General features: G+C 38.6%; 1 protein-coding gene across 1 annotated transcript; it reads right to left on the reverse strand.

Annotated features, from left to right (window-relative positions):
• Window positions 1–1134: 1134 nt before the first annotated feature.
• Window positions 1135–19379, reverse strand: TUBE1 (tubulin epsilon 1; the record flags this gene model as incomplete). Its single annotated transcript, XM_081094238.1, has 12 exons — window positions 1135–1874; window positions 2173–2347; window positions 3889–4029; window positions 6463–6603; window positions 7737–7912; window positions 8598–8785; window positions 11600–11721; window positions 13691–13806; window positions 15115–15172; window positions 17548–17600; window positions 19187–19260; window positions 19355–19379. The coding sequence occupies 12 exons, from the start codon at window positions 19377–19379 to the stop codon at window positions 1716–1718; spliced, it is 1428 nt and encodes a 475-aa protein (XP_080950364.1). The 3' UTR covers window positions 1135–1715.
• Window positions 19380–19502: the final 123 nt, after the last annotated feature.

Raw genomic sequence — 19502 nt, forward strand, 5'->3', positions numbered from 1 at the left:
AAGGTTCTCCTACAAAGATATGTAGAATTTGAAAGTCTTAAAATTGAACTTACTTTAAAATGTCTCTTATCTGCACTAATAAAAGAGAAACATGCAAATTGGTGTTACTCCGCTACGCCCATCAGCCAATCAGGACGAATATGCAAATTAACCCCCCCCAAAGATGGTGGTTAATTTGCATGTGCAGGCGCAGAGCGAAGACCGAAGGCTCCGCCCGAGGGAAGACGGAAGATGACGGAAGAAGACTGAAGACTGAGAGGCTTGGCTTCTCTGCTGTGGTCGGAGCGAAGGCCTGGGTCCCGGGCGCCGGAGGAAAACCGGTGCCGGCAGCCAGGGGAAGGAAGGCCTGTTGCATGAATCTCTTCGTGCAATGGGCCTCTAGTAATTATATAATACACAATACTTTGTTCCACCTACATTTTCCATATACAATGGGAAAACTACACAATTTATAAGAAAATATTTCATTCTATAAAATAATCTGGAATACTTTGTTGAAGATGTGTAAAACACATATTAAAAATTTAAAACTTTATCTGCACTTCAACAATGTAGCCTAGGTTCCACTCAGACGGTAAGCAAGGTGAGCAAGATTCTAGATTTTCTTAAATAGGAGTAAAGTTAAACTGTAAACAAATTTATAATTTCCACTGCACTGTCCTGAATATCAGTTTATTAAGATTTCTGGAAAGAGAAAAATGAAATTTCATTGTCTACTGTTGACAATACCAGTTTTTTATACCAAATACTATAAAAACCAAAATTTCCAAGATAAAGACCAAGAACAGTATCCTTACTTTGAAAATGAAAGGAATTTTAAAAATGTAACACTAGAGAAAACACACAAAAAATTATTTCGACTTGAAAATAATTTATTCCTCAACATTACTTTCTGAAATGATAAATCCACATATGGCTTTGAAATATAAATTGTAATTAAAGATAAATAAATGTTAAAGATTACAAGTGGAAATGATAGTAACTGGAACACTCTCTCTAGGCTATGATAGCCATTTACTATAAAGTTTGAAAGAAGACAAGTTTTGTAATGTTTGTATAGTAACAAGCAAAACAATGATAACAAGCACTGTTAAAAAATATGGACATTTATTATTTCAAAATCATCTAGTTTGATAAAAAAGCATTATATTTAAAAAGAATTTAATACAAATACATGTTAAAATAAATGTAAATTGTGACTCTTTTGAGTGAAAACAAGGCAATCCAAAGAAGAAACCAAAACTCAATAGTTGTCATAAAATCTTTCCCTGAGGTTAGTGGCTGTTACACAGAAATATTTATATTGTGGCTTCAACTCCCTGTACTTATTTTTTAAAAATCAGAAGAATTTAAACAGAATGTGAATACATAAATTATAAATAAATATAAAAATATATCTGTACAAGATTTGTAACTAAGACATGATTCTTATTGTATAAATACCTAACTATGAATATAAATAAAGTAAAATACTAAAGAACTGCATTCTCTCAATTTTAGAAAAAGGGAATTTTCTGAAGACAATGTTTGAAGTTAAGGTACTAGGACTTACTAATTTCACACACTGGTATTATCAACGGTGATTAAACAGAACTACTTTTGCAGACAAAATACTCCCTAATAGGAAAAACACAAACTGGGCTCTCTGAATCACAAAAGTTCTGAAAAAGCAAGGTAAGATTACAGGAAAAGGAAAAGCATTTTTGGGTTCTGTTTTACACAGCGACACTCAGTCTGGGTAAGTCTTCCATGGGCATGCTTTTTGTGGCATCCAGTTGGCTGTATTCCTGGATGAGAGCTGATAAAGACGACACCGCTTCTGTAAAACAGCTTTCCTCCATCCCTTCAATTTGCAGGTAGTGATGAAGATGAGCCTATAATTTAAAAAAAACGAATAATGTTGACTATTTTCAGGAAATGTGATATAATCCTATAATGTAAACATTCTGTATTAAAATGATAGTTCACTCAGATTTACAAGAGAAATGAGAACTATAAACTCACGAGATTTCTCATTTAGATGGTCTGAGTTAGCCTCTGCTCTTCAGTTATAAGCAGTGCAATGAATATAGGAGACAGACTCACCCTGATTTGTAATAGTACAATTCTTAAGAATACATCACAAATAGCCAAAATAAACACACATAGTTACAAAAGTGTGCTGATAATTACCTTTTTCTTGTAGAGCCTCATGAATCTCTCTCTCAGTTCCAGGAAGGTAGGCTTTACACATGTGTTATTTGCTAAAGCTAATAATGAATGGGAATGGCCCACAGGAGGTACTGAACACAGGCTGGTCTTCCAGCCTTCTTGATTCCAGGAGACAAACTGTAGAGAAGGTTTCAATCTGAGATACAAAGACTCAAGGTAAGAATTAAGGTACTAAAAATGTCTGTCATGTTACAGCAGCTCACATTAGGGAAACATCACTGTGCTACTGATGGTACCATCTACACTAATAAAAGAGAAAAATGGTAATCGGCGTACGGCGATACCTTTTTCATTGGCTAATCAGGGCTATATGCAAATTAACCGCCAACTAAGATTGGCAGTTAACTGTCAACTAAGATTGGCAGTTAACTGCCAACAAGATGGCGGCTAATTTGCATATGTAGGCACAATGCAGGGAGGCGAAAGGGAAAGCAGGAAGAAGCCCCCTGCCACTGACAGTGATCGGAAACCCAGGGGGGAGCTAAGAGCTGGGGGGCAGGGCAAAGGCGGCCCTGCCCCCCAGCCATGATCGGAGAATCAGGCGCCTTTGCCGCCCTGGCCAGTGATAGCAGGAAGTAGAGGTGGAGCCAGCGATGGGAGCTGGGCACGGTCGAAGCTGGCAGTCCCAGGAGCTAGGGGTCCCTTGCCTGGGCCTAAAGCCAAGCCCACGATCGCGGCGCCCCCCGCTGCCACTGCAGGTCCCTGCTGCCCGGGCCGGATGCCTCGGCCAGAGGCGTTAGGCCTGGGCAGGGGCGGAGCCTGCAACCGCGGGGAGCTGGGGGTCCCCTGCCCAGGCCTGACACCTCTGCCGGAGGCCTCAGGCCTGGTCCAAGGGCCGATCCGGTGATTGGTGATCGGAGGGTGATGAGGGTCAACTCCTCTGGCCGAGGCATCAGGCCTGGGCGGGGGCCAGAGCCAGTGATCGGGGGGAGATGGGGGTCCCCTGTCCAAGCCTGACACCTCTGGCGGAGGCGTCAGGCCTGGGCAAGGGGCCGATCAGGCGATCGGAGGGTGATGGGGGTCAACGCCTGAGGGCTCCCAGTATGTGAGAGGGGGCAGGCTGGGCTGAGGGACACTCTCCCCCCCCCCCACACACACACCCAGTGCACGAATTTCGTGCACCGGGCCCCTAGTTAGTTTACAATGTAAGTTATCTATTTTTTACTATTAGCAGTATTGTGGTCCAGTCTGACAGTGAACTAAGAAACATTTAGTAGGAGGACATTAGATTAGTTGTGTGGCAATTCATAAAGCTAGAAACACATTCCTTAACAATAGAAATCTGAGGATGAAAATAAAGAAAAGTATTATAATTTTTTTTTTTTTACTTTGTAACTCAACAGAGCAGTTTTCTGAAGAACAGACTGAGAATAAATAGTAAAACATTAACTTAGAAGCAGTGTAGTGGTAGTAATAAGTACAGTAACAATAGTTAAATTTTTCGAACACTCTCAGGAAATAAAACCTATCATTTAGTACTTAAAAATAACAACTTTGCACTATTCTTCTTCTTCTTCTTCATTTGAGAAAAATAAGGCTCAGAGAGGCTAAGTAGTTTGCTCAAGGTCATACTTTACTTAAATGGCTAGAGTTCGAAGAGAGACTATCCTAATTAATATGCTACACTGTCACAGCAGTACACATAACAAATTATCTTGAAAAAATACAAACTCAAACCTTTCAATATTTCTGCGAAGATCTGAAATCTGGACATTTCCTCTAACCATGAGGGCACAGGCGAGGTAGAGACTGTGTTTGGGGTCGGCCTGAATTAGCTGGTGATCTTTACTAAAAGCATCTGAAAACATTTGATCCAACCTAGAACAGTAAGAGTCATTGTTTAGCCAAAACCGGTTTGGCTCAGTGGATAGAGCGTCGGCCTGCGGACTGAAAGGTCCCAGGTTCGATTCCGGTCAAGGGCATGTACGTGGGTTGCGGGCATATCCCCAGTGGGGGATGTGCAGGAGGCAGCTGATCGATGTTTCTCTCTCATCGATGTTTCTAGCTCTCTATCTCTCTCCCTTCCTCTCTGTAAAAAATCAATAAAATATATTTAAAAAAAAAAAAAAAGAGTCATTGTTTATACAAAATATTACATCTTTCTTCTATGTATAACTATAAAATGAAAAGACAGTCATCCGTAGGTAAATAAACTTTACATGCAAATATATTCTAAATCTCTGCTATAATTTTCTCAAAGCAATCTTTTACAGAATACGAGAAGAGAGGAAATGACAATATCTTTTTTTTCTAAATAAAAAGTTTCTACAATATATTGGTGATTTCAGGTATCTACAAAATGTTAACTATATCATTAGTGAGCTCTATAAAATGCTGATTTCGGGAGCTTGTGTCATTATTACTTATTTCAGTAATAGAGGTCTGGTGTACAAATTCATTCAGGGGTGGGGTCCGGCTGGCTGGCCCCGATGGGGGCTGATCAGCTGCGGGAGGTTGACCAGCCAGCCCCGTCTCTGATTGGGGTCAGGGGCCGATTTGGGCCCTTATCAGGCTGGTTGGCCCCTGCAGTGTGCATCATAGCAACTGGTTGTTCTGGTCATTTTGCTTTTATATATATAGATGCTTATCTACTTGCATAGTACCAGAACTATCAAAACTAATTAAAAGCCTCAATACTAAGAGAAAATGACTTTGTCTCTTTAAAATTATCATAAATCAGGAATAATCATGAGGAAACTATCAAAGACAATAATAGGCTCCCCTATAAAACATGAAACTCTGTAGTAGTGTTCCTGAAGAGGGAGACTTTTAAGTGAATGAAGTCTTTTTTTTTTTTTTTAAATATTTTTATTGAGAGAGGGAGAGGGAGATAGAGACATCAATGATGAGAGAATCATTGATCAGCTGCCTCCTACACACCCCACACTAATAATCGAGCCCACAATCCAGGCATGTGCCCTGACCAGGAATCAAACTGTGAACTCCTGGTTCATAGGTTGATGCTCAACCACTGAGCCACGCTGGCTGGGCATGAATGAAGTCTTTTAACTTCATTCTTTAATCCTTTAGTTAAAGAGGGGAAGGTGAGGGGGACTGACAAAGTTTATATCTAACAATACAGACTTGTTGGTCCTCAACATGGCCCCACTTAATTCAATACAATTATGATAAGGTTCCTTTGATAGGTCTTGCCAGAGCTATGTGTGCTGATTCTGCAGAAAGCCTGGGAAAAGCAACTGGAATCACACTATGCTGCCTATTCATTCAACAGATATTTACTAAATACCAGGCAAGGCATGGTTCTAAGTGCAAGAAATCCAGTTGTGAACACCAAGAAAAAATTTCCTACTCTAATGGAGCCTACATCCTACGCTGATATTCCTATAGCAAGAAGGATAGAGGACTCCCTTAGGAAATGGTGAAATTTGGGGGACTCATGAATCCTCCACTATTATATTCAAAATTTTGGTGTGTATGTACTTTCTGGCATTTTTATGGAGTCAAGGAAACCCAGGAAAGGTTAAGAATTGCTGAACAACGGTGGTCAAACTCATTTCTTAATTTATCTTTTGTCACAAAATATAAAAACTAGTAAGCAGGTATTTATAATTATTGGATACTTTATTTACATAAGAAACATGAAATTTCAAAAAAACATACACACTCATGTACTTATTATTTTCATTTGATAAAAATGAACTGGGTACAGGACTAACATTTATTATTTAACTAGAGGCCCGATGCACCAAATTCATGCAAGAGTAGGCCTTCCTTCCCCTGGCTGCAGCATCGGCCTCTCTCTGGCACCAGGACCCGGGCTTCCCTCACAGCGCTGGCTTTGTCTGGAAAGACGTCCGGTCTAATGAGCATATTATGCTTTTATTATTATAGATACACCCAACAGGGATATGATGTAGGTACTCAAACTCTCCGTTTTACAGAGGAGAAAAACTAAAATAAAAGTAGTGGCACAGCTGCTAGTAGTATGTGAAAGAATTAGAATTCAAACTTAAGTATGTCAAACTTCAATGCTCTTAAATCTTGTATTTTATTATTTTTCATAAGCTTAAAAGTTTAGTTATTAGAATTAACTTCAAATAGTTTAATATTGACATTTTAAAAAGTAATAATTCCTAAATAAAGAAGCATTCATTAAATGGAAAAATGGCCGCCATCAACTATTGTTTATATATTTTTCACAAAGAAATAGTTAATATAAACATTTCTTTTAAAAATATTTTTTAAAAGATAACTCAGGTTCTCAGTTGGAATAAAGTTACTACAGCTTACCTTCGAGGCGGAATGTTAACATCTGCCAGTGTATACAGAGGTGTTAGGCTTGACACAAGATAATGCAGTTGAGGAAAAGGAACTAAATTCATGCTGATTTCATTAAGGTCCATATTAAGGGATCCTTCAAACCTCGCAGAGCTAAAACATTATATTAAAGCATGAGAAAAAAGTTTAATTTTAAAGTTATATACTTTAAGTGTAGCTTGATTTACTTAGCAGGCATGTTCTTAAATCCTCTCAATGCTCTGTTATTCAGTAGAGAACATATACTCTTTTCCCCCTATATTAGAGAAATTCAGTATCATGGATATGATGTATAAAGATAACTAAAATATAACACAACGTCTATAGCAACTCTTATTTCGGGCTTACCTGAGGTATAACTAACACACTATTACAGTTGCTCATTACATATGTATATAAAAATATCTTACTTAAAACAGACTTTAGATTGAGTTAAACACATTAGTTAATAATTATTTACTTATTCTGTAATCTTTACTAAATTCCTCAGGTGTCTCCTTAATAAGTTTTATACTTTAGAATATAATCATGCCGAAGCAATCTTTTAGATTAAAGTCAAGGAAATATTTTGGATCAGCTAATGAGAAGATATAGATCAGCTGGTTTTAAAGATTAAAACATTCTATAGCAAAAAAAAAAAAAAGTTTACTTTTGTCTAAACAAGTGTTTCTCCAGTGTGTCTACCACAAAACCTTTTATTATTTTAACACCTGTTAATATTCCATGTAATATACCTAGGGAAATGCTCGTTTGGAGCCATAGAAATTAAAATTCTGGTTCTTCACTCAAAGATTTGAAATCACTAGAAAAAATAAAATCCTATATAATAAACATATAATATGCAAATGGTCGTTATACTGTGAAGCCCACGTAAGGACTGGATCACAGATCAGCATGAGGGTGGGGCAGTGAGCTACAAGTGGGTGGTGGAGAGCTACAGGAGGGGGCAGGGCAGCAAGCTATGAGGGGGGATGGGGGGGCAGAGGGAGCTACAGGAGAGCAGCAGCGAGCTACTGGCTACAAGTGGGCGGCGGAGAGCTACAGGAGTGGGCAGGGCAGCAAGCTATGAGGGGGGTGGAGGGGAGAGGGGGTAGGGGGAGCTACTGGAGGGCGGCAGTGAGCTACTGGTGCACTAGTAAAAACATAAGAAGTTTTGACAACTTAGAATAACTAAAAAATGCTATTATAAGCACAGCAAAGTTTTGAAGTTTTTAAACTGTCCTTAGGTATACCACCCATAGGATTACCTTGTTAGGTTGAGCAGCAAATTTGCCACAATGTTGTTCATTGCATCAAAGGGCTTTTCCTGCTGCTTTTTAAAAGCCCCAGCACTTGAAGTAACCAGACTCTTTGGCTTTACAGCTGTACCCAGCTTTCCAGAATTCACCACAAGGTCAATTTTGCTAATGATGTCAAATAAGGACTTTTAAGAGAAAAATATTGAGAGAGAAGTTATTAGGAAGAGTGGACATAGATAGCATTCTATCAGGAAAGAAAGAAGAGAAAGAAAACAAATTAAACTTTTCTCTTAGATGGGAAGGCTGAAAAGTAAAGAATGTTTCATCTAAGCATAACACAGGAATGATTATATGCGCAATCCTATCTAATAATAGACAAACATGGTAATTGACCGTACCTTCGCTATGCCTCCCATTGGCTAATCAGCACGATATGCAAATTAACCACCAACAAAGATGGTGGCTAATTTGCATACTGCAGGCAGGGCGGGACAGCGCTATCCCGCCTGTCCTGCCGCCATCCGGGCCTGCTATCTGCGATCCGGGGTGGTGGGCGTCCCATGTGCGACCCGACCCGGGGCAGCAGGGCGGGAGAGCGTGGCTCCTCTGTCACCCCAGCTTCCTCATCACAGCTCCCTTGGGGGCCTAAGCCTTTAGTCAGACATCCCCCGAAGGCTCCCTGGCTGCCAGAAGGATGTCTGACTGCAAGCTTAGGCCTGATCCCCTGGGGAGTGGGCCTAAGTTGACAGGTGGACATCCCCAAGGGGTTCTGGACTGCAAATGGGCTGAGGGACCCCCCCGCCCCCAAGTGCACAAATTTTTGTGCACCAGGCCTCTAGTATATACATAAATTAAAATGTCATTTCTTACTTGGTTGTCAATGGGCAACACACAGTCTGCATGCTCATTAAGTTCCTTCATTGCCAAGATGCTATTATAAGGTGAAGTTATGACATCATCCTCACCAGAAGGATAAATTGAAGTTACAAATCTGTATACTTCTGGGAATTCATCTTCAAGTACCTTTAAAAGAAATGTGCCAAGTCCAGATCCTGTGCCTGAGGATTAAATTTCAAAAAGATAACAAACAGCATAAATGGTTCAGAATATAATATAAGGAACTTGGAATTTTATGGTGTTTCTTTTTTGGTGGAAATATATATTAAGAACTTTTAAACTTATTCCTGTGATTATATAGTAACTCATCTAATTTCAGATAAGGAGATTAAGACAACATGGGTAGTGAGGCTTAAAGTTCTGAATTCAATGTCTGGCCCTTACTGTGAGGTTGGGAGGGCTTTCTATATTTCACTCTTTTTCACATTAAAGTTATACCTATATGATGTCAAAGAACTGATTGAAGGACAAAAAAAATTCAACTAAGACAGCATTCAATCCACATTTGATATTAGGCAACTTAAAACAAAAAGCAAAACTATCTTAACATCTTTGGTGGAGTACAGAATAGCTCAGTTGGTTAGAGCATAGTCCCATCATGCCAAGGTTGCAGGTTCAATCCCTGGTCAGGGCACATACAAGAATCAGCCAACCAATGAATATATAAATAAGACGAACAACAAACCGATGTCTTTCTCTCTCTCTCCTTCTCTTCTGCTCTCTCCCTCTCTCTAAAACAAACAAACAAAAAAGGTGATGATGTTAAAAATACTAGATAGAAGTGAGGAAGGTTTTTTTGGTTAATCTTTAAGGAGAAGGACTTTCTAAGCATTATACAAAACCAAAGCTATTATAGAAAAGACAGTTTTGATCCCATGAGAAATAAAAACTTATATACATAGATAAAGAAAACCCATAAACTAATAAAAAGGCAAACTTAAGAAGTAATCTTCAACACATATGATGGAGGACTAAATTTCTTTAATAAAGAGGTCGCACACATCAACAACCAAAAAATTAAGAATAATGAGCTAAGTATATAAATATCTCAAAATAAATCAAATGGAAAAGAGATATGAAGATGCTCAACCTATCTTCTAAATAAAGAAATACAATTTAAAACAATATAATTTTGAACATATTAGATTTATGTCTCATAATACTTGGTGTTGATGATAGTATCGGGAAATAAACTTTTATAAATTGTTGCTAACCATATGGGTTGGTGCAATAATGTAAGAAGGTATTTAGTAAAGAATCAAAATTTTAAATGTACATGTTCTTTGGTCTCTTTCTGGGAATATTGCCTACAGCTATAGTGACACACGTGAACAGAGATGTATGTGCCAGGTGTTCACTGGGGATTGTTTGTAATCACTAAACACCATAAATAACTTAACATCCACTAAGGAGGACTGACTTTAAAAATTACTACCTACTTACACAATTGGAATCTCTGAGACAGTTGATATTGAAAGACAGGTGAGAAAAATATAAAGTAGAAAAATTATAGAATAATACATATTGCATGATTTTGTTTATGTAAAAATACACACACAAACTTTTAAGAGGCATAGACAATATCTGGAAGAATGACACTGGCAAACTTAATTACCTGTAAAGAGAGACACTAGAGGTTGAATGTGGGATAGGAGACCATCATTTTTAACCTTCAGTATTATTTAAATTATTTTTGTTACTTTCAGTGAATTGTGAATTATAATCTTCTGAGATTTGGAGGTACCATAATGAACTATAAATCAAACTGTGTTTTATTTTAATTACTCAAACTTGCATGTTAATTATACAATCACAAAGAAGATTTGTTTCTTAATTTAATGATGGTCTTCTATAGGCATGGTTTCATAGCAATGACTTTAACTTAAAAAGCGTAGGTATGTTTAACCTACTGAATAAATAGATATGTTTAACCTGCTGAATATAAAATCTTAATCTCAGATTGGAGAAAAAAACTCGGCAAATTTTTCTTTTAAAATTGGATAATCCTAGTATGAAATTGGCAGATTATGATCTGTTTCTATTTCCTAAAAGGAAAGCAAAATACTTCACTTGCAAGGGGGAAAAGAGCAATGCAAACCACTTATTGTAGGTCAAGGTAATTAATTACCACATGAGAAATGATTTAGAGGAGTTGGCTAAAATTATTTCTTTTATTTATTTTGTATTGAACAAAACAAAGGTGTGAAGGTGGTTAGAGAAAGGATGGATTCTGATGTATATATTTTATCCTCACCCAAGGATATGTTTGATTTTGGAGAGAGCAGAAGGAGAGGAAGAAAGGAAGGAGGGAGAAAGAGAAAGAGAAAGAGAAAGAGAAAGAGAAAGAGAAAGAGAAAGAGAAAGAGAAAGAGAACGAGAAAGAAAGACAGAGAGAGACAGAGAGAAACATCATTGATTGGTTGCCTCCCACATGTGCCCGGACAGGGGATCTAACCTGAAACTTAGGTATATGCCCTGACCAGGAATCAAATCCCCAACCTTTTAGTCTAGGGTGATGCTCCAACCAAGTGAGCCACCCGGCTAGAGTGGATTCTGATATTCTCTTGCAAGCAAACCTGTGAACATGCCAGAAATACTTAGCTTTAGTTAGGATAAGGGACTGCACAAGCAAACTCTTAGGAGAAAGTCAGCATTCCCCCAAAGCTCATATATAATAACATGTAACTGGAAATGTAGTAAAAGAATCTAAAGGCAGAAGAAGAAAAAAATTTCAGATTCCATTCTATTGACTCTTTTTTTCCTATTGACTCTTAAAAGGATTAATTTTTTAAATGGTAATACTTTGATAAATATTAAGATGAAAACCTGTTGTTATGTATATACATCCATAAACACACACTCTCTTAATTGTTCTCTCTTTATCAAGCATAGAACTGAAAACAAGACTTATGTTTGCAAATGACTGCCCAGTTTCACTTTCACATTGTTACAGGTAAATGAATGAATAACTTTACCTCCTCCCATGGAATGTATTATAAAAAAACACTGCAAACAATCACAGTGCTCTGCTGACTTTCTGAGTTTCTCTAAAATCTGTTCTTGATAAAGACTGCCAAAAACTTTGTGCCCCACAGCCCTGGAAAAAAAAAAGATTAAAAAACATTCCTTACATTTACTATTTCAAGATTTTTATTTCAGATCTAAATGAAAATATTACAGAAAACTTGAAAAAGTATTTTTACCATATTAAGTAACTCCTATTCCTGTTTTGTATCAATAAATAATATGATATCTCAATGACAGTAGGTAGAAAATTTAGTAAATATATATTTCTAAATCCTCAGATATCCTGATAAGAGAGCTCATTATCAATGGATACTAAACTATGGTGTTCCTCTCTTAACTTTTGCTTAAGATACAATTACAACAAAACAAGATTTTAAGTAAACTCCAATTGCAGAGAATTTTACATATTAAAAAGCAGAATATAGTCAACTGGAAAGACAAAAAATTTAAAGCTATTTTGATTTAAAATATGAGAAAAAAATTGGTCACATCATGTTATTACTAGAAGAAATGGCACACAGTAAAAACTGATATTCATGAGGATCTGTAAACCTTTTTACCTGCCCAAATTTGCAAGTTCACTATGATGAACTAAAAAATAAGCATGATTTCCTGGCAACCGGGAGTCAGGTATAACTCAAAAGTTACAGAATAAGTTATTCAACAATTAGAGAAAAGCCAGTTAGGTAGTCAGGTGGATTCACTTAGTGACTGGTTCTTCCAAAATGACTCTCCCAGAACACAGATTCAAATTCATGCTTTAGTAAAATTATACATCACTACACATTGTGAACCTGAGGGACTGACTGCACATATTTAAAATAATAAACATTAGATTTGCAAATAGAGAGGAGCTACTTAATTTATTAAAAATCTCAATGTAAATAATTAAATGATCATTGTTAGAGCTTTTTTCCCCTTAAGGGGAAGCAACCATTGTACTTTAACCCCTAGAGTGCCGGGGAGCATGATCATGCTCCTCCTGTCTTTCGCCAAAAGTGCAGGGAGCGCTATGGCGCTCCTCCTGCAGTGTCACTATTAGCTGCTAGTAGTTCACTCTTTATTGACAGATGGCACCTAAGTGCAGATTACTTATGATGCCGAATGTTTGTAGTTCTAAAATTGACCACTGGCATTTATCTGCCTAATTTTTTACAGGTACTACGATTTTATGAAGTTTACTCAGATTTTGTAGCCCTAAAGCTTCGAAATGGCGTCCAGTTCTAAGTCTGCTTTTACTAGTGATGATGATATTGCTAAATATGTCAATTCTTGCTGTGAAGATGAGGATTTTGTGGAAGATATTGGAGAAGGGTGTCCCTCTATTTTTACATTACATGTTTTGTTCAAATTTTTTTTCTACTAGTATTTTATAATACAATCAGCAAACAATAGATGTCAAAGATGAAAACAAATGTAGTAAAGGTTTCCTTAAGTTTTTGAATATGTAACTTCATTTACTTGCGATTCATAATTTTTTTCCTAAACTGTTGTAAAATCAGCAAAAATGCCTTGGAAATTTTAGCATAGTTCCTAGGATATTGGTTGGCACTCAAAGGGTTAAGGGCCAAACAGTTCCTCAGGCTGAACTTGAATACTGGGACACTATTCAAGGGTTAAGGGCCAAACAGAGCCTCAGGCTGAACTTGAATACTGGGACACTGGTCTGGCTTGCATCTCTGTATCAATTCTATTGGAGAACTTGATAGAATAAAATACTATAGGTAAGAGAAGAGTTTATAACAACACTGAAAACTTTTGTCACTATTTAGTATTATGCAAGAATCAATTTACAACGAGGAATTTAGTAAATCAATTTTTCATGAATCATGTTTTTCTTTAAAAAGATGAGAAAGAATAATTTCCAAAAAGTATGAAATACCATTCTTTATCAAGGAAAAGATTATGGGGGAAAGGCCTACAGTTAGGTATGGCACGTTCTATTTTGATTTCATGTCAGCAGGACCTATTAGAATGAAGAAAAGATTGCTCATTTTTTTCTGAAGATATTTCCATTTAAATGGTCAGCATATTCTCACCAATTATTCCCTGAGCCAGAAATATCAGTGATGAGCTGCTTGCTATCAAATACATCTCTCAAAGGTCCCTGCAGAATTTCATTGACGACCCCTTCCTCCATGTCAATTAAGACAGCCTGAGAAGGAGAAATAAAATTGAATTAACATATTTTTCTTTAGTCACTCTGTAAGTGAAAATAACTTATGAGCTAAAAGTTCCATTGTTCTTCTAATTTAAGCTTAATCAGATCTCTATTTGAATCTTTATGTAGACTCTGATATAAGAATTAAAAATAATTTCACTCTGCTTGAAAGGTGAAATCCAATAAAAGATGGATTCTAAACTCTTACCCTACTCCAAATTACCAAGTGGAGGGAAAAAAATTTGAATAATCCGCTCAACTGATGTTCTAACTATTCTTTTATTCATGTGCTTATGTGACTGTAAATTTTTTGAGAACAAGGTCTCAGAAATCTAGAAGGTAACCTTACCAGAGAAAATTTTCAATGTAAGGTGCATTCATGCATTTGTTTACTAGGAGCAACCATGCTGCTCTTTGTGAACTGCAGCCCGAAATTGTCAATTCAAGCCGTAAATTTACTATTATGTGCAAAGCCAAAGCACTAGGTAGATGTCAAAGATGACAACAGGGTCCCTCCCCAAGTAACTCACAATCTAATTCATTACCACAAACTTTTCTGACATGGGAGATAACCTCTATTACTAAGAACACCAGAATAAAAAACTCATAAACTTAACTATGGAAAGAAACAGAGAAGACTAGAAAGAAATATAGCAAAATATATAGCCAAAGGAAATATAGCAGAGATAGGGTGGCAGTCGGATTATATACCCCCTATCCTTGCTGTCTCGTGCTTTACTTCCCATATTTTCCACAGTGAGGAAAAAGAGGGAAAACGTTAAATAAATAAAGCAAAGCTGAAAAAAATATTATGAAATGACCTTAGAGTACACTATAAAGCTATTAACTTTTTGATTCAGTGTCATAGAGGGGTTTTTAAGTGCTTGTGATTATGTCATGTTAAGCACTTACTACATATGCCACTGTTCTAAGTGCTTATATGTACCACCCCATTAAATCCTCACAAACCTCTTTATACACCAGGAAACTGAGGACTGGGAAAGTTACCTAACTTGGCTATGATCACTGAGGTAGTAAGTGGTAGAGCTGAGATTCAAATATGGATAGCCTGGGTGTAGAATACTGACTCTTAACCACCAAATTATATGCTCTACCATTTTATTGAGGGGAGACAGTCAAGTTTGATATTTATAGAGTACTGAGTCCAGTGGAGTTACAATTTGTGAATTCAATTATTTATGTAGTTAATTAACTATGCTATTGTAAACTGGCAATTAAAATAGTATTACACAGTATATTAGAAATACATGCGATATAAGAATCCAAGTGTATATATCTTACCCGTGCTTTTAAAGAACAAATTTTCCCCTTGGAAATGCTGCCACCATCACCAACCACTCTGAAAGATAAAAAATAATAATAAAAAAAAAATCTTAAGATCTTCCATGGTTATTAGTGCTACCAGGTAATAAAGTTAACTTCCATTTATATAATAAAGCTACTCATAGGCCAGGTGAGACAGACACAAAAGATAACAAAGGAGCCGCCATTCCTAATCTACCTCCCATTACACTAAAAAAAATGAGGTACTTATTTCCCTGGCTTTCTTTGTAGTTAGTGCTGGCCATGTAATCCAGTTCCGGCTAATGAGATAAAAAGGCCCAGATGCAGTTGGTGCCAATTCTTCTGCCTTCCTACCTTGAACAAGATTATGATGTGATTCCTAGATTGGAGGCTGCCATTTCATAGTTATGAAGTAACAAACATAAGACAAAAAGTCAACACACTAAGGATAATGATACGATAGACAGTATCTTGGTGTTAAAGGCACTTCTCCAAACCTAGAACATACAAATTCCTGGTTTATTTTTATCTGAGATAACTGGATACCTTTATTGCTTAAGCCACCATTAATGAAGTTTCCTGTTGTAGCTAAACACTTAACAATGAATGTACTATTGACTATATACCATTGACTACCTAAGGGTGTTCCTAGAATTTCATGTTGAACATAGTTACCAAAGTAAATAATCTAGGACCAAACATAGTGTACGAGTCAATGTTGTTTACAAGAAGACACAATATATGAAAGACAGCAGAATTAAGCATAAATGCTATAGGTCAAAGGTTGATAAACTAGGATCCTCTGAGCAGCTGTTCGTTCTCTTAAATAAGGTTTTATTGGAACACAGCTACACCCGTTTGTTTATGAACTTTATATCTGCAAAACTTAAAAATATTTACCATCTGACCCTTTACAGGAAAGGTCTGCCTCAAATTTACCTATCTGCTATAGGTAAATTTCTATCATGCTGTTAAAAAGGTACGATCATTTCCTTAAATAGATAAAGAACCCTACACAAAGAAGTGATCTTGTTTTCAAAAGATCTTTTTGTACTAATTTATGGAATCGATTCTACATATGTTGATAGTACATGGAAACAGCAATATGCCAAGCCCCATCTCCCCTTCATCCCAAACTCGATACAGGGGAAATAAGAATGCTCACAGGTTAATTATGAAACAGTAGATGACAGTATAGTTATGTGAAGTCACCTTATTCAGAGGGACTAGCTCCCAGGCTGAGTCTCAAATATGTAACATTCAATGAAAGGACTGGCCACCAAGAATAGAAGGGGTGAGAGCTGGAATTTAGTAGAAGCATCTGAAAGGAAGTATTACAACAGCAAATTTGAGTCTCTTAATAGGATTTAGGGGAGAGGATGTTCTAGTTCACAAACAAGAGGGAATCTAGTTCATGATTAGGTATTTCCATATAATGAAGGTAAATGACACCAGCTATCAGGGCAATACACTGAACTATTCTTGGTCGCCATGGTCACTAAACAACCTTCTATTACTTAGCTTTTCAGGTAGATTTCCCACAGAAGAGAATGTGCTTCTGAAGGAAAATGAGTGACTAGTCTTCTTGAGTTATAGTTTCTACTGCCAATTAACACATTGACTTTCCACTTTTAGTTTGGTGCATCTGTCTGTAGTATTCAGCACTGGACCCAAGTCCACAAGGTTTCTGGGTTTGCAAGCCTGAGGGTCAGACTCTGGAATTCATCATGAAGGAGATAATTGCCTCAAATACCCAAACAATTAATTCAAATTAGAACTGGAATTTTTACTGAACTAGATTAAAACCGGATATGAAGTATATATTTTTCAGCTCAAGCCCACCACAGTTTGGCTTTAAGTGTTTTGAAAATGCATGAACTTAATAATTTAACATTAAAAGCTATGAATAAACCTTGAATGTCAAATTACTTTTTCAGATACAAGATGATATGAAGAAATATATCCTTTATTAAATAAACCAAAGAAATTTGACAATTGCCCTTTTCCCTCTCAGCACATTTTACTTGTAGAGCACATATTCCTGACCACAAATAACATTCCAGAAATGTAAACAATATACTTTTCTTTCAAAAGATAAGCCATTACTGGATGCATTAACAAGATACACAAAGAGCAATTTTTAGCAGTCCTTTAAGTGCAACTTGATTTAGAGGTCAAGTTTAGAAAAGGTGTACTAAAGGTCCTTTTTGTTGCTTAATATAGTCTTAAGAAAAAACCCACTGTCCTGCTCTGAAGAGTGACACAAGAATAGTAATGCTATGAGAATAATGAGAAATATGCTTTTAGTAAGAAAAACAAACAAAAAAAGCCAGACAAGTTCTTTACAGTTATCAGCTTTGAAGGACTCTCTTCCAATCTGTGCAGGAAGAGTAATCATTACTCTATGTGATATGCATCCTCTCATCTTACCTGGTATCCACGTTTCTAAAGAAGCTGCTTATTGCCTCATCATAAATTCCTTTCTAAAAAGAAAGAACATATTGACAGCATTTCATTAAGTTTTGCCTCTTTCCCAAAGGAAGACCTTGCCATTTAATAACCCCACAACACGGTAACAGCTGGAGCCTGACGATGAGAAGAAAAAGCAAGTTACCACAGGATGCTTAGACCCAGTCTTCCAATCCATAGAAGACAAAATGTCCTGAGATCTAGGAGTTCAGTTCAGGGAAGGATGGTGAAGTCCCCGAGAACACTAGAATCAAGAGAGCTTTCTCTGAATTCCAGGTGATCATTTTAAAAGCCAACTGGTTAAATCAGGGAATAAATAATGGCACACATGTTACCTCTTTTACATTGTTTTTTTTTTTTGGCACAGATCTCCCTCGAGGGCCTGAACCGCCCTCCCAGGACCCAGACTTAAATCCAGGGCTCATACCTACATCCAGGTCCCAGATCTTCATGGCAGGGCCTAGAGGCCATCGCAGGGCGTAGAACTCAAACCCAGAATCCAGGCTTGTATCAAGGGGCCAGATCTCCATTTGAAGTCCAGAACACCAGTACATAACCCAGAGTTCAGGACCTCAAGCCAAACCTTCCTCCAGGACCCACCCACCCCGCCGAGGCCCCAACTGCCCTCCCAGTACCTGGACCTACATCCGGGGCTCAGACCTACATGCAGGTCCCAGACCCTCATGCCAGAGCCCAAAAAGCCATCCCCGGGCCCGTACCTCCAACCCAGTATCCAGTCCTTTACCCTATCCCCGACATCCACAGTACTGCAGACCACCACTCCATGACCCAGAGATCCAGCCCCTGACCCAGACCTCCACCGGGGCTCAGACAGTCCTCCATCCCCAGACCTCTCTCCCAGGACCCAGACCTACATCCAGGGCTCAGACCTATATCAGGGTCCCAGACCTTCATGCCAGGGCCCAGAAGGCATTCCCTGGGCCCAGACTTCAAACCAAAATCCTGTATCAGTGGGCCAGATTTCCACCTGTAGTCCACATCCCTAGTCCATAACACAGAGATCCAGGCCACGAGCCAGACCTTCCCCCTGGGCCAAGACCTCCCTCAGGGCCTGAACCACCCTCCCAAGACCTAGAGCTACATCTGGGGCTCAGACCTACATCTGAATCCTAGACCTTCATTCCAGGGCTCGAAAGTCATCCCGGGTCCCCGACCCTGAACCCAGTATCCAGTCCTTTATCGTAGTCCAGACATGCACAGTAGTCGAGACCACCATTCCATGACCCAGCTGTCCAGCCCCTGACCCAGACCTCCACCTGGGGCCCAGACCTCTCTCCCAGGACCCAGACCTACATCTGGGCATCAGACCTACATACTATCTGATTGGTCTTCACCAGAATCCTGATAAAAGATGAGACCCTGATTATTAGGGGAAGGTGTTCAGTTTCGTGTAGTCTATTAGGTGTCTAACGCCAATATACGTTTCCATGCCAATTAGTTCTGCAGTTTGTGCTTCACTGACAGGATCCCATATAACGCATATCGGTCAGATACAAGCCCAACAGAGTAAACCCTGCTCCTCTGTTGGAGGAGCCTCTTTGGCAGGAGAGGGGGTTCCGGGGAGGGGGGCGGCCGGTACCTGATTGACCGAGGCGTGCTCCCTCAGCGCCAGGTCCCAAAAGCAGCAGCCGATCTGGTTTCCGCACTGGCCCACTGCGATCGGGGAGAGGAAGGAAGGAGGGCAGACATTAGGCGGCCCCGCTGGGCTCCGCGCCGCCAGGGTCCTCACCCTCCCGGGGCAGCTCACCCTGAACGACCACCGACTGGGTCATCCCGCCGAGCGGCCGGTCCCGCGCCCTCAGGCACCCGCTCCCGCTTTCGAATTCCCCGCCCACCGAGGGGCAGGGCGGCCGTAAGTCACGCTGCCTCCGCCAGTCGCTGCCATGGCTGCCGTC

The sequence above is a fragment of the Myotis nattereri genome, assembly GCF_964212035.1.
Source record: "Myotis nattereri genome assembly, chromosome: 6".
Taxonomy (NCBI): domain Eukaryota; kingdom Metazoa; phylum Chordata; class Mammalia; order Chiroptera; family Vespertilionidae; genus Myotis; species Myotis nattereri.